The sequence below is a fragment of the Calonectris borealis genome, chromosome 2 (genome assembly GCF_964195595.1).
Source record: "Calonectris borealis chromosome 2, bCalBor7.hap1.2, whole genome shotgun sequence".
In the NCBI taxonomy this organism is placed as follows: domain Eukaryota; kingdom Metazoa; phylum Chordata; class Aves; order Procellariiformes; family Procellariidae; genus Calonectris; species Calonectris borealis.
This window is the reverse complement of record NC_134313.1, coordinates 69,327,147-69,345,762: the sequence shown is the minus strand read 5'-3', so window position 1 is coordinate 69,345,762 and position 18,616 is coordinate 69,327,147. Positions and strand designations below refer to the sequence as shown.

Sequence of the window (18,616 nt, the reverse complement as noted above, 5' to 3'; positions counted from 1 at the left end):
TTTTGTAATATGTTCTAGTAAACATCCTCTTCTCTACAGAGTCAAGGCCCATCAGTGTCACAATTTCAAGCTCATTGCATTCATAAGAACTTGAAAAATAACTTTCTTCTTGAACAGCCAAGTTTGTTGTATATTCAGTGCAGTCGAGCAAAGTGAGTGTAGTATTACAAGACTTATGAGCATAAGAATACTCTGCTATTTCTGAAGAGGTTGCTGTTTTGTTTTTACCTATGTTTTGTTTTTACCTATGTTTTGTTTTTACCTATGTTTTGTTTTTACCTATGTTTTGTTTTTACCTATGTTTTTAGCTGATTACAGGGCATAGGTAAACTTCCTATGACTAGTCACTAGAACTAGCAGCAGCTGTCGCTGATAGCTGTTGTCAAGCAGAGTCCTTCACAGCACAATTTCAGCAGATCCATGGGTCTGGAAGTGTGTCTGGATTTAGGCATGTGTTTCAAGGGGAAGCTTCTCCTTGCTTGTTCGGTGTGTATGGAGAGTGTTTGAGACTGCTCCAAGACCCATCTCTGGCTTCAGTCTCCTTGCAGAAAAGATGCTTTTTACTTTTCTAAGGCTGTGTCACAAGCTGATTATATTCAAGCTTTTCTTCGCATCACTGAGAATTCAATTTATTCATAGGAACTGAATTTCTGATATATTATAAGCTGAAATGCTGTGTGGCTTCAGTCTGATTCACACAGTTTAGTGTGTGTTCTTCATGAGAAGTAGAGTGGCCATTGTGCCATGCTTTTGCTGAACTTGGTGCCCGAGAAATTCATGCACCTGTTTTTTCCCAGCTGTAACATTATCGGAAAGCAGCAGTGTGATAACTTCATGTCCTCATTTTACCCAGCTGCTCTTTTGTTTCTGTCCATATTTCGTTGTGGGTTTTTTTTTTTGGAGTGCAGTGGATTTTATCTTTGTACTTTGAATAGTAATTGAAGAATTAAAGCCCCAGATAATATGCAGGCTGTGTATGAGCTTTCATGGCAGTAAATTTCCTGCTTCTTGGAAAAATCAATCTGTCTCTTAAGTTTATTTGACTTGGTACTGGATGAATTTTTTTTCCCTCCAAGGTTTATCTCTCCTTCTTTTAATGCTACTCAAGGTCCACAGTGCAGCAACATCTTTGGCAGCAGATCTGCTAAAATACCATATGGATCATATGGTTCTCAAAGCATTAAAAATCACAGGAGTAGAAGGAAATCTTGAAGCTATAGCAGAATATACTTGCAAGCTATCAGAGCAGAAGGAACAACTTGTTGAGGTGAGTTCATGGCTGCTTTCATTTTGTAAGGCACTTAAAAAATGAGTGGCCAGATTTGTCTTAATCTGTTCTTTAGGAAGACTTTGGTCTGTGTTTTTGTAATTTTTATTTTATTTTATTTTCCTAGTATACTGTTGAATTTTGTATTGTTCTTGGTAGGGTCTGAGCCAGAGGTGTCACTGTGGCATACCGTTGTTGTAGAAGGGATGTACAGTCATACCCAATGCTCCTCCTGGATCTAGACTCAATCTGTATGTATATACTGGGACTAAAATACTCACTAAAAAATAGGTTCCTAGATCCAAGTAGAAGATGATAGCCGCCTTCTTTCAAGCAGTAGGCGTCCAACAACAGCTGAATCCAAAGACACATTTTAAGAATCATAGAATCATAAAATCACAGAATTATTAAGGTTGGAAAAGACCTTTGAGATCATCGAGTCCAACCATCAACCCAACACCACCATACCCACTAAACTCACTAAACCATGTCCCTAAGCGCCTCATCTACACGTCTTTTAAATACTTCTAGGGATGGTGACTCAGCCACTTCCCTGGGCAGCCTGTTCCAAGGCCTGACCACTCTTTCAGTACAGAAATTTCTCCTAATGTCCAATCTAAACCTCCCTTGGCACAACTTGAGGCCATTTCAAATCATCCTATCGCTTGTTACTTGGGAGAAGAGACCAACACCCACCTCACTACAACCTCCTTTCAGGTAGTTGTAGAGCACGATGAGGTCTCCCCTCAGCCTCCTCTTCTCCAGACTAAACAGTCCCAGTTCCCTCAGCTGCTTCTCATAAGACTTGTGCTCCAGGCCCTTCACCAGCTTCGTTGCCCTTCTCTGGACACGCTCCAGCACCTCCATGTCCTTCTTGTAGTGAGGGGCCCAAAACTGAACACAGTATTCGAGGTGCAGCCTTACCAGTGCCGAGTACAGGAGCACGATCACCTCCCTGCTCCTGCTGGCCACACTATTTCTGATACAGAAGAATGCTGGGAACGTAAGGTTAAGTTTCTTAATGCAATGAACTTGACTGTTTTGAAGATCTTGTGTAGTTTTTGTCAGTCAAGAGGGCCTCTGAAAATCTTTTCTCCTTCGTGAAAAGCAGTGTGTATGTTTCATGTACTAATACATTCATGGTTTCGTATGGTAGTATTCACACATGTGAACAAATAGGACTTCCAAGACTAGTGAGAGATCATGGCTCTTAGGAGTGCTTGCGGAGAGGATATCTGCCACGTATACCTTGTTGCTCTCTCGTTTGGCAGACAAGCTGTCGTGGTTTAACCTGGCAGACAGCCAAATACCACGCAGCCGCTCACTCACTCCCCCCACCCCTAGCGGGACGGGGAGAGAATCGGAAGGGTAAGAGTGAGAAAAACTCGTGGGTTGAGATAAAGACAGTTTAATAGAACAGAAAAAGGGAAAATAATAATGATAATTATAAAATATACAAAATGAGTGATGCACAATGCAATTGCTCACCACCCGCGCTGACCGATAACCAAGTAGCAATCGGTACTTCCTGGATCACGCCTACCCTTCATATACTGACCATGACGTCACATGGTATGGAATACCCCATTAGCCAGCTGGGCTGGCTGTCCTGATTATGTTCCCTCCCACCTTGTGTACCTAGCTCAGCCAGTAGGCACGGGAGCTGTCCTTGGACTAGGAGGGCACTTAGCAACAACTGAAAACATCAGTGTGTTATCAACATTCTCCTCATACTAAATCCAAAACACAGCACTAGGAAGAAATTTAACCCTATCCCAGCCGAAACCAGGACACAAGCAGAAGTAACTGTACCAGTAGGAGATATACAAAAATACATCACTTTGATCTGGAACATGGTGATGCCAGCAGCTATACTTGCACGGCATCTAATACTCATTAATTTCTAAAAAATTCTGATATCATATGGGACTTGAAGATTCATCCCAGAAGTACGAATATGCAGAAGCAATACCCTTAAACTTCCGGAACTGGGAAATCAACGCTGTGGAATTTTAATTTCAGCTTTAATGTCTCCTTTTTCTGTGACTGTGTTGCAGTGAGATACTGTTGGGTTTTTTTTTCAGGCATAACCATGAGGTTAAGTAGTGTTTGTATGTGAACAAATGCCTTATAGCATTTCTGATGATTGACACTGCAGTCAGTTTCATATGTGCTGTCTCTGTCTTACAAATTCTCCTTTTGATCTAAAAACTTCGATGTTTCTTCTCAGCCCAAAGTTCAATCTTAATCTTATTTAAAAAAAAAAAAAAGAAAGAAAAGATGACTACATCTTGCTTACTGTGAAAGGAGACAGTATTTCTTCCCTAAATTAATTTGACGCTGATTTGCTCAAAGATAGTTCAGTCCCCTGGCTGATGAAAGCCTAAATTTTCCACATGGTTGCTAATTGCTGGGTAAGTCGGTTATGCTACAATTTTTCCAAGTTCCGTAGGTGTCTGATTACTTTCAGTTTTATTCAGTCATAAGTATGTGAAATTGTTATTGTTTTATTTTTATTTATTAAGACCTTTCTTGCTTTTGGTGATTTTTCTACACATTCCAAGTTGGGATTTAGCCCTGGTTTTATTATAAATGCTCCCTGAGAAACACCCAACTGTGCGGTCCCCAATAAGTTTCTGAAAGAACGATCAATAACTTTGTGTGTGTGTGTGTTTGTGCATGTGCACCTTTTCTCACTACTAATGAAAGCATATTTTTTTACTATTCTTTTATCTCTAAATTTATAAAAAATATTTAGATGTGTCGCTTATTGAGGCATGTTTCTGGAACTGAGCCCCTCGAGATTACTTGCATACATGCAGAAGATACCTTTCAGGTCACTGGCCCACAGGTATGCTTAGCTTTTATCTGGCCACTTCTACTGGGCATAAATCAATAAAAATTACTGGTATGAATTTTTGGGGGACCTAACGTTGAACTGTTCAAAGCAGTTCTAAGAAAGAGTTACACTTTAATATTGGCCGGTAGCTAAAAGAATGCACAAGGAAGATCATCAAGCCTGCAAATGTCAGACGAACACACTACAAAGACATAATAGTAGCAGTTTAATTTTGTGTTTTGCCTGTGAAGGCATTTGTGAATTCATGTGCAACACTATGTACTAGGACTTTCAATAGCAAGTATTTTGTTCTCTGTCCAGATAATTTCTGCTGCAGAAACACTGGCATTACATCCATCTAGCAAGATTGCAAAAGAAAATCTTGAGGTGTTCTGTGAGGCCTGGGAGTCTCAACTGAGTGACATGTCTACGTTGTTAAGAGAAATCAATGATGTGTTTGAAGGAAGAAGAGGTAAGAATGCTATGTAGAAATAGAAAAATGTCTTTTTCAAAATATGTAGTCTAAGAATCTTAAGTGTGATTTAGGAAATACTGTTTTCTTAAGAGAAGAGTGCAATAAACAGTCCCACATCCCATATGGCAATGTAGAATCTAGGTGGCAAGACAAATATATTGGGTTTGTATAGATGTCAAATTAGGGTGCTTATTGGATTTTTTTCAAAGAAAAACAGCCAAGAATTTAAAGGCCTGATTTGTGTAAAATTAGGTATGTTTAACTTTCTGCACTGTGATTAGTTCTAGCAAAATGAAATGGAACTGTTCAAAGGACACAAAAGTATTTGACACAGCTCTTTGCCAGCAGTGTCCAAATATTAGGGGTGTAGGCCTTTCATCCCAGCTTTTGATTTGTCTAGGACATACCAGTTCGTGACAATCAAGATATAACTTGAATTGTGTGACATGTTTAATTCATTTCCTGTATTTCTGGAAAATACATATACACGTATATATTCTATACTGTCAGCTTGCCTTGTATTCACTTCATAATGTAGTGAATGTAGTTATTTGATTTTTAAACTGCTGTCCTTTCTCCTGGATGGAATCTCTGATGACTCTGCACAATCATGGAATATTTTCTCTGGTTGGTAAGTTTATTGGTATTTGTACAACATGTAGAAGAAAAACTGGGAATCTTAAGAAAAAAAATCTGTTTACTTTTAGCATTGGGTAATTTACCTTAAAAATGGAAGCGATTTTGTTTTTCATTTTTATTTAACTTAATTTTTTTTCAGATTATGTCTTTAGTGTAGCCTGTCATACTTCTTGCAGCTACGTGTTTGTTTCAGTCTTTAAGGTATAATTGCATACAGATAGAATGTAATATATAATAATACTGAATGTCTTGTATTTTTAAGAAAATCACTCAGGTTTAAAAGTTTAGATTTAGTTAAATACAGGGACTTCATTTTTTGTATCTAAGATACAGAAAAAGTAAATCCTTATTCAGGTTAGATGACACTTTATCAATGATTCAATACTTCATCTTGCTGTTAATGTGAGACTTTTTTCATTTTTAGAGTTTATTTTGTCACTTTAACTTTCTGTACTTGATCAGGTTTTTGTGTAAGCAGTTCTCTTCTGCCAACTTCGTTGTGAGGACAGTAAGCAACCAACCACAGGGCAGTAATATCTTAAATTGTTGCTGCTGGTTGCTGGGTGAATGTGTGTCTGAGCCTAAAGACCTGTAAAAGGAAAACATATATTGAAATTCTGAGTGGGTTTACAATAACTGTGTGTAGCGCAGGTTATTGAGAATTGGAGGCGTTTGATAAATACATGATTGTTACCCTACTTGTTCTTCCACCTTTGACTGGAATGCCATATAAAGACGTGTAGCAATCGCAGATCCTGTTTATGGGCCTTTTAACTTTCAGTGGGCTTTTTGTTTGTTTTGGGAGCCAAGGACATACTGACTTTCTTTAAACATAGCATTAAATTTTATGTAATGCAACTTAAAATATGGTATTAATATTAAAGTATTACAAAAAATTGGGAACTTGCAGGGCTGATCGTGTAGTATCTGATTTTTTTTTTCATGTTCATACAATGGTCTAGTAGGGTTGAATGATAACCTTTTTGTATATTTATATATTATGTGTGTGTATACATATATATATATTACTGTATTTAAAAATAATAGGATGAGAATCATGCAGCCACAGCAGTGCATATACTTGGCTCTCCAAACAAATAGTTCCTGAAGTGTTGTGGCAGATTCCCAGCCTCCCCTGTAGTTAGTAACTTTCTCTTCTCTTGTGGCTGTTGACAGCAGATAACAGGTATTTTCCACAAGTGGTACTTTCCAATTTCTTTAAAGCATCATTTCGCAAGGCAACCCAATGTCATTGCTTGATGGAGAGAGAAGAGAACGGGTAGGTGCTGCTGAGCATGTTGGAGGCTATAGCATGTGTGGGCCTGGGTGCAGTGGAGACCATCTTCTCCTGTTGGGCATAACCAGATGAGTCTGTTCTTGTTAGTGTCCCGTTTCCTCAGTCTTTCTTTCAGCATAAAGTGTTCTGATACCACCATTGGTAAGATAGCAAGTGTAGCTTGTATTCTTTATATGGCCTTGGGTGCATTAGGTCTTGCATTGCCAAAACGATGCTGAAGAAATCATGTCTCCGTTTTCCTTGTCTCGTGGCCCAGCCTAGCAAGGGACTTCTCTCTGAATCTGGATTGTTTCATATTAACTGTCAGTTACCTCCTTAGAAATAATTTGGTCTCCTATATCCACCCATCTTCTACAAAGCTTTCCTCTGTATTGTGGGCTAATCTCTTTTTGTTTGCTTGTTTTCTCTTGTTGGACTTCGGAGTGACCCTTGTCAAAAAAAAAAGAAAGGAAAAAAATCTCACCCAAATACCCCCACCTTTTTGCTTCCAGAAAATACTCTAAAGTTACCTTGCCACTTTCAACATTTTTTTTCTCCTAGAAAACACGACTGATGACCCAGTGAATAAATTAAACTAAAATATTTGTTTGCTAAGAGTTTATAAGAGTGGCATTCACAAAACTTTTGCCTCCAAACACAATGAAGTTTCACAATATTTTATAAGGTTTTATTCTTCTTGTAGCTCATGATACTTGTCCTAATGTTGAGGTTGGTAAAAGTGTCTTTATTTTACAGACTAAAATGTAACAAGTGCTTTATTCCTAGTAGAATTGTGATTGTGTGTAGCAAAAGATAGAGTTATAGTAAGAAGGTATATATTTTTTTTTTCCTCCTCAGTTTAAAAACTTGTATTTTTGTACTACCAATTTAAATGTTTAGCTTTGTTGGAGAGTTCAGAATACAGCTTTAGAGGCAAAAATTGAACGGTGACTAAATGTGCTGGACACATCAAATAAAAGAAGCATTTTTCTGATTACACTAGATTCACATTGTTTATACTCATTTCTTTATTTTTATGAGCAATTGCGTAACTCCTTATCCAGTGTTTCTTTCGTATCAGCAAATTAGGTATTTCTCATACTGAGATTCAAAACTCACATGGATGGAGAGCCAGATTTAGCTTGGAAATGAAGCAGTATTTTACTCAATTTTGATGTAATCGCACCAGATCATGCCCAAATTGAAATGGGCTTGTCTTGGGGAGGGGGATGTGCATGCACGTAGGGGTGGTGGAGGTTGCTGAGCACACCACAGCCCAATAACCCTCACGTGTACTTTGAAAATGTCTCTGTGCTATGCAGAGCTGTAAAGTGAGGTAGAGTTGGCCGCCTTCTGCTTAATCCTAAACCACTTTTTAATCCAATGGTGAGGAGGCCCATTCTGCACAATGTTGGTTTTTGAAATGTGGCGTGGGTGGTCTGGGCCAAGGAGAGTGCTGGGCGCTCTCAGCTGGGAGATTTGGTTCAGCCTGTGGAGGGATCGATTCGTTCTCACAATTACTAGTTTAGGTTAGATACCTAACTTTGAGGCTCTTGCACTTTGAGATGAATCACCTAACAAAAGTACCTCTCATTGATCCCATCTGTTGGATGTCAGCCAATCTCTTTTTTTTTCCTAACTTCCGGGCTTCAACATGCTGGAGAAGAACGTGAATAATCCCCAGGTTGCTCCCTTGTAACTTGGTCAGAAGTGAGAGAATGATTTATGAAGATAATTTCCTTTTCTGCCCTCCTCTTGTTTTGCCCACTTGATTTGAGAGGAGTTAAATGACCGTGAGGATTTGGGAGGGCCATAGTTGATCAATAGGGGATACAGATCAGAATTTCACAATTCAGAAATTAGAGTTCTAGAAAAAAGGGTGAAGCAGGGATGCAGCCATCCTACTCTCAGATAAGAAGTGAGATCAAAAGCAGGATTTAGAAGTTGAAATAGAGACATTTTGGAGGGAAAAACATGACTGGAACTGCTGGAAAGTGTAAAATTGGAAGACAAAGAGGATGAACTAATAAAAATTAATTTTAAATTAAAAAAAAAGGAAAAACATATTAGAGAAAACACATCAAGGAAAGACAAAGGCAGACTCGAATAAATAAAAGGAAGATCATAATATGGCGAAAAGCATTTTGCTATTATAGCAAAGATCTGACTGTGCAAACTACCTGAAAAACTAGAGATGTGTATTCTGTTAATGGAATCAAATATTAATTCTGTGATTATACTGATGTGACTAAGTATTTTCTGGTGTAGTAGGATTATCCCTGGCCTGAGTTGATCTACGCTTTTGAAAGGTCTGGTATCTGTGGGTCCGTTGAGGTGGGTTTTTTGTGGGGGTATTTTTTGGTTTTTTTGGGTTTTTTTTTAAATGTTCCAAGAAATAAATAGTCAGATCCTTCCTCTTTCTGAATATGGTGAGCAACTAAGCCTTGCAAAGCCAAATAATGGGAATTGCTTGAAGAACAAAAACAATTTTTTTCTTATTTCTGTTTACCACCTCCTTCCATTTGGTTTTCGTAATTCTGAATGCCCTCTGTGTGGGTGTAGTGTGTCCTCTCAGTATGCATTTGTATTTCATTTGTTATGTCAAAGCTTTCTGTGTTTGAACTTTTTTTTTAACATGGCACAACAGGTTTTTACATAGCACCAAGGAGATCTTTTATGCTACAGCATTTTAAACTTACAAGTTAGCTTTTGTTCTTGGTATGTCTCACATGCTTTTTTACATGACCTTTATGATGTTTATACATAGGATGTTGTAAGTCACTTCTCATAATTTGTATCAGTCTTTAGTGAGAAATCTTGCTTGGATGCATGTTTGGGCAATTAATATCTGAGTAACTCTGCATTCTGAAAAAAATAGTTAGGCAGCTTGTGCCCTGATAGCTCATTTCATCTTTTGTAAAACTGGGTAGGGGAAGGAAGAGGTGATCTTAGAAAGGAAGAATTTCATTTTTCATACTTATCAAGAGGGTTGAGAGACACTTGTCAACTTACTAAAATTTGTTTTTCAGGAGTCAGTTGCCTAGACACGGAGCTCATGATCTTTCTGTGGTGTCAGGAGATAAAGAGCATACTTTCAAAAAATCGCGAATGCACAAGAGAACTGTCTTCCATTCTGAGAACTCAGAATGGAATTTCTCTAGGAGCTGATACAGGAGGAGGAAGTAGCAGTTGTAGGGGGGTTTGTTGTTTGTTCTTTGTCTGTCGAGATGCATCATCTCTATGCAAACCTGGTACTGATACCTGATACCCATTATAGTAGCCCTTTGTTTCTTCAGGTAAAATATATTTTTCCGTAGCGCTTAAGTTTTTTAGGTATTTTATTTTAATTTCGTTTTCGCGGACTTTCCTGAATCTATTGTAATAAATGTAAGTCTTCATAGATAATTAAGTCTTCTGGTAACTGGAGCTGTTAGCCCGGGCACTGTTTCCTGTTGCCAATAAACTCTTCTTACCCACTTTTACGTAACACCTAAAAGGTTTTTTTTCTTCCCTCCATTTGTTTTGCTCAGACTTGGAATATCTGAGGCTCCTGGGGATAGAAGAAATAATTCAATAAGTGTGTAAAATGCTATTGAACTTTTTCTTCATAAAATACAGTGCACATGGGATACCTATAGTACAGTACAACATGAGGGGTTTATTGGCATTACTTAGAAAAACCTGCCTAGGTATTTCTCACTAGTGGCATTGCCTACTCCAAATTTTAGACCATCCAACCCATGCCAAGAAAGCCTTACGTGGATCTGCTATTGTATGTTCTGTACTTTGCCACAAAATGACTGCATGTAGCGATAGCTACTCAGTCATTGGAGAGAGCTTCTTTACTTGCTTGTGGGTTGCATGCAGGGGACTAGAAATCTTACTGAGGGAAACTGTTCAGAGGAGCTTTCTTAACTGCCAGTTGCTGAGACCTAAAATCTGAACAGTACAGAGTTCTTGGCTTGGCTTGCTCTGGAAGCATGAGACAGAGAGGGAATCTTCTACAATACTCAAAACTTACAGGTAAGTAATTTGCTTTTATAGTACTGCAACTTAAGGAAGGATGGAGTAAGGCATGTGATCCCATTGATTAAAATCTGCATACAAATTTTCGTGTAAATGTGTGTGTTCCTCATAGGAGAGAAGCGTGTCTACCTGTCACTGCCCAGACCAGGGGTAAGTTGCTTTTGGGATTGTTGTATTTACTTTATATCTGCTTTTAACTAATTGACTTCTTTCCATGTCTCACCTTGATGAGGTCATAGCAATAGCTTGGTAACATGCATCCTGACTGGATGGCTGACAGTAAAATATCAAACTTTGTCAATTTATTAAATGAATAACAAACATACTGAAAACTAAGGTAACTAGTTACATAATATGCTTTAATCACTTTGATTGTACATGAGCTTTAATTCCTGTTCATTAATATGACATATTTTACTACGTAGTCAGCTGTCACGCTATATAATAAAAAATGCATTGTTACTATTAAAACAGTAAGAATACACTGCAACATACTGAAAATAAGTCTTGATAATCTGATTTTTTTTAACGTTGTTGCCTGAATTAACCTATTTGGAACAAATGGACATGTTCAAGCCTGTTGTAGGCTCTTCAAATAATGGGTTCTTGTTTCCTTCTTTGATCGTAAATGTTTTTAATGCAGAGAAAAAAGCTACACCAAATGTCCAGGTTTAGTTGTGAGGTAATTAATATCCTTAGCTGATTATAATGGTATTACATTGTTTCTGAGAGCATCTGTGTGTTAGGAAACCTCCTAAACCTTGTTAGTATCATGTAATCAGTCATTTGATTCACTTGCTACATACCGAATCTTTTCATGGGTGGGAAAAAGGGGAAGAATGATCTCAGAAGGTACAGTAAGGTCTAGCTTGTTTCTTTCTCTCCTTGCTTTCTTTCCTTAACCTGTAGCGTTGAGGGATTTGGGTGTGAAATGATCCCCTGTCTTCATGTCTCCTGTTGTGCAATTCTGTGACTTCAAACACAATATGCTACTTCTGACCCTTAATGAAAAGATAAAAGGTCATAAATTATAAATCCAATCTGCAGGTTTAAATAGAATATAATGTTAGGCTGGGTAAGCATGAGTGAATTTCACGGTTATGGAACTAAATATTGAGGCTGAAAAACAGATTGGTTCAGTGACTTTTGATAGGGTTTTTGTCCCTCACCGGTTTGACTAAGCTACATAGCTTCTGGACTTCAGCCACGATGTAAAGAAGAAATGTTCTAAGTCAGATTCCCATTTATTGACTCATATGCCTTTTAAAAATACTTTCAATAAAAACTTTGTTCTCAGGATTTAAACAGTTCTGCTTTGTTATTATTTGAAAGATTGCTGCCTTCTTTTGAACTTTGCAAGATGCATAGATTTGGGGGAGTTATGATTCATATACAGTTTGGAAGTAGACAGGAAATGTAGATGTCCATAAGACAACAGAGTTTCTTCCTAGAGTAATTTCTTTGCCTAACTGATGCACTAACCTTTGGAACTGCCTCTCTTCCCAGTGCTGTGGCTCTCCGTACTCCCTCTTCTCTCCCTACTGCCATCACAGAGGTCTGCTGTGCCTGGCTAATGCCCATGCTGTCTCTGCACAGAAGCCACACCGTTCCTGTCGATCTAATTAGATTACATATTTTGTTACACCTGTTTAATTGTGACTGTACTGTTTGCTGCTAATGAGTGGCATCCTAGACCATGCCATAGTTGAGGACAAAGCAGTAGTGATGATTCATGTGTGTGCTTAATGCACAGATATATTTTTCTCTATAGTATTGGGTATCAAATCATGTTTTCTAGCAGAATAACTGCTTATCTGATTTTTACCAGTTCTCCTATTCAGATAGTGTGAGTGAATACTAGAATGGAGAAAATGACATATCTGACAAACATTCTGAGGTTTCTTTAGTTATTTGTGGATAGAAAAACTTACCTGTGCTAGAGTGCTGTTTTTTCTTGAATACCCTTCACTCAGCAGCTTAAATATTTGCCATACCTTGTAGCCCAAAGTTTGTGTTTACACACAGATCTAGTTTGGCTTTGTGTTCCTTTCTTGGTTTAAGACTCTGCCTTAAAACCAGCATTTCTTGAATTGCATCTCTAGTATGCAATATGGTCAAACTTAAATGACAATTAGGAGTATCAGTTCTTACACCTTTTGCTAAATCTTTTGATATGAGATCAGCATTTCAAATACATAGGCAGAATTACAGTGTCTGATTTGGGTAGACATTCATAAGATTCAGAATATTTAAAAATTTTGGGATCGGAAGCGAGAAATGGCATTGAAAGCTCAACTGAGCAGCAAATTGCAGTAGGAACTTCAATAGCAGTACTTTATTTTTTCTCACACTCTCGAAGTGAGAGATGGAGACCGCATCTGGAGCTTATTTCTGATGCTGTTCACAATGAATAGTGCTTTTTTTTTTTCCCCTGCAGGCATTACTGAGCTTAATTTGCCCACGTACTCCCACTAATGAGTAGCAGCTCTTTTCAGATTCTCAGACAAGGATCTCAGTTGTGTACTCTTATCATCCAACCTCCTCCAGTGGCTCACACCTCTCCAAGTTATGACACCAACTTTGTACTTTCCATTCCTCTGCACTCCAGTGCAGTTTCTGAACGTGGACTGTGGCTCCCATGTCTGTTAGTTTTTGCTGTCTTTGCACAGTGACAGCACCAGCACATGAAGTTAAAGCCAGGAACTGCTGCTCTCTACATGCAAATTGATTTGAAACAAATCATGTATTACTGTGTATATGTGTTACGCAGTTGGCAAGCTCTGCCTTATCAGATAGCCCACTCACATCAGTACCAAGTTTAATCTGAGCCAATATTTGGCTTAGAGCCAGACTGGTATTTCAGGTAGTTCATGTCTTAAATAAAAGAAGGAAACCCATAAAAAGATCGAAGTGTCAGTATTTGTTTCCAGCTACTTCAACAAAGTGACACAGAATAATGAGCTACATCGTCACACTAGCATTTACATGGGTTGTACCCTAGATCAGCTTGCTACTAGCTAAATCAACTTCCAAGTCCCTGTTATATCAGTATCACCTTTGATGCAAAAATCAGTGCAGTAGTACTTGATTAAGACTGTTTATAAGTCCTAAGTATTACTGAGGATTTAGAGGGTGGGGGGAAGAGGTGGTACTGCATGAGGAAGTGGAGTCTGAGAACTCTGGAAGAGGTCTTTTCCTTGAAACTTCAGGGTGTCTGTAGGCGCAGACCCTGTTTGCACATGCCATTGCAGGAGGACAGCCAGATCAGAACAGGTTCTCAGCTTGTACTGAGAAGTTTGTCTGAACCACTGGAACTCTGCTGCAAAGTCTGCCTCTGAGTATAGAGCTACCTCTTATGATTTGTTAGTAAAATGATTACTAATTCCTTTTATTTAAAAATACTATTTTTTGTTTGAAACAGAAGCATAATGCAAATCTGAAAGCATTAAAGCCTGTCAAACTAGACACTGAGGTAAGATGCCATCATTTTAGTAAAAAAACTTTTTTAATTTTTTTTTATCTTGTCTGAAGAATGTATTTTCAAGTGCCCTAAATATGGTTACCATTTACAGGAACAGGCAAAAATTGCAAAGCTCGGACTAGAATTGCATCTGCTCACATCTGATGTGGATTCTGAGACAGAGAAGTGGGAGGATCAGGAGAATGAGATCGTGCAACATGGACAAGGCATGTCAAGTATGGCCTACTCCATGTATTTATTTACCAGGTAATTACACTGTATGCAGCGTGTTTTGGTGGGAAGAGCATTAACAGTGCTTATAAGAAATAAGACAATTTCATTTTCGGGCTATAATAATTGGGACACATTCAGAAATGAGTTTTAATTTCTATCCTTATGCTTTATAAATTCTTGTAATTTTCTAAGCTGTTTAATAATAAAATTAGGGTTTTTTTTTAAGTGCTAAACATCTGTTTTGTTGCAGAACAGCTATTTAAATATCTCTTGGTTACAGAAAACATTTTAAGAAGCATGTTCATAAACACTTTCAAAATTAAGGGAGTTAAAGCACAGGTATATAACAGTAGATTAGAATTACTGATCTTTGCTGTACTGAAAGGTGTTCTTCTGAAACTTGCCCATGCAATGTCAGCTTTCTTATTTAAAGAATGTAGGGGTTTTTTTTAATGAGACTTGAGATTTTTTCTTACCTACTAGTCCAATAGTACTCAGTATGCCAGAGACATGGATTTCTGTCCTTGTTCAGCTGATGAGAACTGAACCACTGCTAATTTCCCAATAGTGCTCTAGCCACTGAGGTGGTTTATATAATATCTTGAAATGCAGTTCCTGTAGTAAGTTATTGTTATGCATAGTATCTTCTAAAAGAGTGATATTTTACAGTTCAGTGGTGTGAATGGAGGTGAGAGAGAGAGATACTAAATTTATATTATATGCAAGTAGCAGGCAAAATAATCTGTAGTCTGTACACGGCATATATTCTGCTTTCATTATTTCCCACAGAGGAGAAGGACTTCTGAAAACTACTCAAGATTTATTTCATCAAGCAGAGGTAATATATTTTTAACAAAATAGGAGTTAGGCACTCTGAGTGAAGAACAAATTGGAACTTAACTCTCTGATTCCTTACACATAAGTACAGTGTACCATGAATTGACTGGCAACTGTAGCTTTTAAGCAGCCTAACTCTGGTACGTACTTTCTGAAAGCTAACTTTTCAGTGTTCCAGTAGTAGCTTAAGACAGCATTCATTAAACTGACAGATTCCAGTTAGGAGTAGGAATAGCAAACTGGCATTATGGCAAATACAGTGGACTTCAGTGCATTAGCAGTATTCATTGTGTCACTTAGGTCAGTCCCTGATAGTGTTAACGGATACCCCATCCTAGTCTGAGCAGCAGTATTTTCATGGGAAAGAAGATGTAAAAATTTGAATAATACAAACAACAGACAAGGGGCCAAATGAAGGAATGTGGCATGATATTTCCAATACATGCCTGTCTTTAACAGGAGACTGGTTACCTTTGTCAAGACAATAAAAAAACATGGCAGGAGTAATCTACCCACAAAACTCTTGTGAGCTGCTACAGTGCAAAAAATAATTGGAAGTCAGGTTTTTTTATATGTAAAGGGAAAGCCCTTAAACTTTGCTTATCTGGGAGAATGGCAATTTGTAGTGTAGCTTGTTATTTCAGAAGTCACTGCAAACTGCTGACTTGTTAATTATAAATGTATACAACTATCACAAATATTTCCTGCTACCTTTTTACTTTATAGCATACTATTTCTTAACAATGAAAAAGAGCCTCATCTTTCATTGTGGTTCATTTTGTTACATGCTTTCTCTCCCGTTTTAGATTTTTGCGGCAGAGGGCACAAAGCTTGCTTCAGCTCTTCATGCTTTTTCTGATCAGGTGATGTATGACCTCTAAAATAGCCATTCAGCTTATGACACTAGTGATACTGCTTAAAAGCTGGTTGTGCTGTCTTCTCCGTTAACTTAATATCGGAGTCTTTAACACAGAGTGGTTTTGTCTTCCTGAAACACATTTCAGGTACATGATGATGACAAATCTTTGCTTCTGTTGGAGGCTGAAAAACTGATCTCCATGTGCAAACAGCTCCAGATAACGGCTAAAGCTTCTGTTCAGGGTAAAAGTGCTACATTTACAAAGGTAAGGTAAAAATTATGTATATTCCGGAAAGTAAGACCTAACTTGTTTTGAAATATAGTAACTTACTAATTTATGCTCTAATTAAAATATGAAACAGTTCATAACAGCTGAACTTCTTGGATTGACAGAGGACCATAAAAATTAATAAGTACAAAATTTTACGCTGTTGTGCAAACATTTTTCTGCTGTGCAATATGTCATCATTGCTGTTTGTTATGTAGAAGAGGACTTTACTTCAACTTGAAGTACTGTTTTTTACTTAACATGTTTTGAGAAGCTGATGTGCGAAGTATAGAGGAGGAACAGTAAGAACTGTTCCCCTTGCTGAAAATGTTTTGTCTGTTGGGACATCCCTTACTGATAACTGTAATCCAAGCCATTTACCACACTATGTTAACTCAGGAAGGAATTTTCTTCAGCATGGGTGCTACTGTTTTCTAGCCTTTTTTTTTTTTTCTTTTTTTTTTTTTCCACTACCAGAGAAGGGCTTCAGTGAAGTTTATCCTGACCTGACCCCCCTCATTTGTGCTGAGAGTTTGATAGGAGGCAAAATATGGTACACTGGTACCCAGCATACATGGAAGCCTGCCAGTGGATAGCTTGGATAGTATTGCTTTACAGGCTTATATGAATGTTTTCTTTAGGGAGCATGGATATCCAAGTTTTGTATAACTGGCCCAGTGACCACAGATATACCATTAATACTAATGTTTTAAGGAACAGTTTCCCTACCCTTAACTTATCAACTTTAGAGTCTAAGAATCAGTAAAATAAGTAATAGGATTTTTTTCCTTCCTATTACTAAAAGTACTGAAATTATCGTTTGGGTTTTGGATTTCACTGCTAGTGAAAGAGTTTACAGAAATGTTTCCGAAAACAATGATGTTCCTGGACTGCTCTTAAAAAAAAACAACGGTGGAAAGGTGTCCATAGGCTTCCAGTACTTTATATTGTTTTTTACTGCTGCAAACTTTTTTCAAAGAACTTCTGTCAACATCTCCCTCAACTTACCCACTAGATAAAGAAAGATACTGGAATTTTATCATGCTGCAACTGAGAATATTCAGCTGAATAATATGAGATGGAGTAATACTGTATATAGTAATACTGTAATCCCCTAGATTACAGTAATAATACTGTAATCCACTAGAACTTCATTCGGAGAAATATGAACTATAATTAAGTGTACCTCACTAAGAAAGGACTTCAGTGCTCAAAGTATTAATGAAGGTAATTTGTATTTCCACCACTATAACAATTATTGTTTTTCTGTTGTTATTGATGCTTAACATAAATGTAACAAATTCAAAACCCCAAAGACTCTATTACTGAAATACGTGCTTGCTTCTCAGTAGGTAGGTGTCTACCCTAGACTGCCCAGAGTTTATTCATATTTGTTATAAGCAAATATGTATACAGCTGCCATAAAAATTTCAGCATTGTTACCACGAGAAGTAGATCTGCAAACCTCAGCGGGGAATAGAGATCAGGTTTTTTGAAGAACTTCAAGTATCCCCGAGCAGCAATATGATCAACGTGAGCAAGACGGTTTCTCTGCGCTTGGATGTTTGTTTCCAATGAGCTATGGAGAAGATGTTTCCATTTTACAGCAGGGACTGAAACTGGCTAGAGCATCCAAGTCACTCAAAACCAAACTGAGCGCCTCAGGGCTACTGCTTGGTTTGTTTTACACTCTCTAGCTAAGCGAAATGGGAATTCCAGTCTGTTTATACGAAGTGATGTATCACAACATAGTGATAATAGGCTATCAAATTAATGTTTGTCGAGGACCCAGACTTGTGACCTGTGCTGAGCGTTAGACTTGAGGCATAAATTCAAATGCTTTAAGATTTAGCTAACTTTCTTTTAGTGTAACTCATATCAAGGTTAAGGCTTACATGATGCATGGCTTTCTAAATGATGCTGACAGGACATAAAACAAAAGGAAAAACATGAAGAACTGTGATGAATCATACTTAGGTGGTAAGAGCTCCTTTCCAAGACACTTATGTTACTGTTCAATATTACATTATTATTAGTTCCTTCTCCTGGGACGTGTATCATTCCCATCTGCTTCCTAGCTCAAGTCTTGGGTTAACAGAAGGGGTGCTGTTGCTTTACACATACTATATAGAGAAATTCAAAAAAAGTAGGCAAAATCTTTTGATTAGAAGGGATTTATGAAGGACAAATACTACCTATTCAAGCTTGAAATAGATTATCATCTCATGCATTAAACAATTGCCTAATAAAAGTAATGAGTGGTCTTACTCTACTCTTGTCTTGTTTAGGTTGATGCATGCATTCTGAAAACAAGGAATGTGATGACTCTGTTATGCCAGCTTCTTCCACTTTGCTGTAAATTACTGAGAAAGGTGAGTTCTTGGTTCATCTACAGTATTTTAAAGGGGGTTTTTTGTTTTGTTGGGTTTTTTGTTT

The 18,616-nt window shown here is 37.7% G+C and overlaps 1 protein-coding gene across 1 annotated transcript in view; it reads left to right on the top strand.

Moving 5' to 3' along the window:
* The window catches only part of CTNNAL1 (catenin alpha like 1), a 49,862-nt gene that overhangs the window by 29,626 nt on the left and 1,620 nt on the right, over window positions 1–18,616 (top strand). Inside the window, exons 9-18 of the mRNA XM_075140832.1 lie at window positions 1,109–1,267; window positions 4,026–4,118; window positions 4,428–4,578; window positions 10,635–10,672; window positions 13,944–13,994; window positions 14,095–14,249; window positions 15,006–15,054; window positions 15,860–15,916; window positions 16,058–16,177; window positions 18,469–18,552. Coding sequence (XP_074996933.1) covers window positions 1,109–1,267; window positions 4,026–4,118; window positions 4,428–4,578; window positions 10,635–10,672; window positions 13,944–13,994; window positions 14,095–14,249; window positions 15,006–15,054; window positions 15,860–15,916; window positions 16,058–16,177; window positions 18,469–18,552 — 957 coding nt within the window. The remainder of the gene's footprint in view (window positions 1–1,108; window positions 1,268–4,025; window positions 4,119–4,427; window positions 4,579–10,634; window positions 10,673–13,943; window positions 13,995–14,094; window positions 14,250–15,005; window positions 15,055–15,859; window positions 15,917–16,057; window positions 16,178–18,468; window positions 18,553–18,616) is intronic.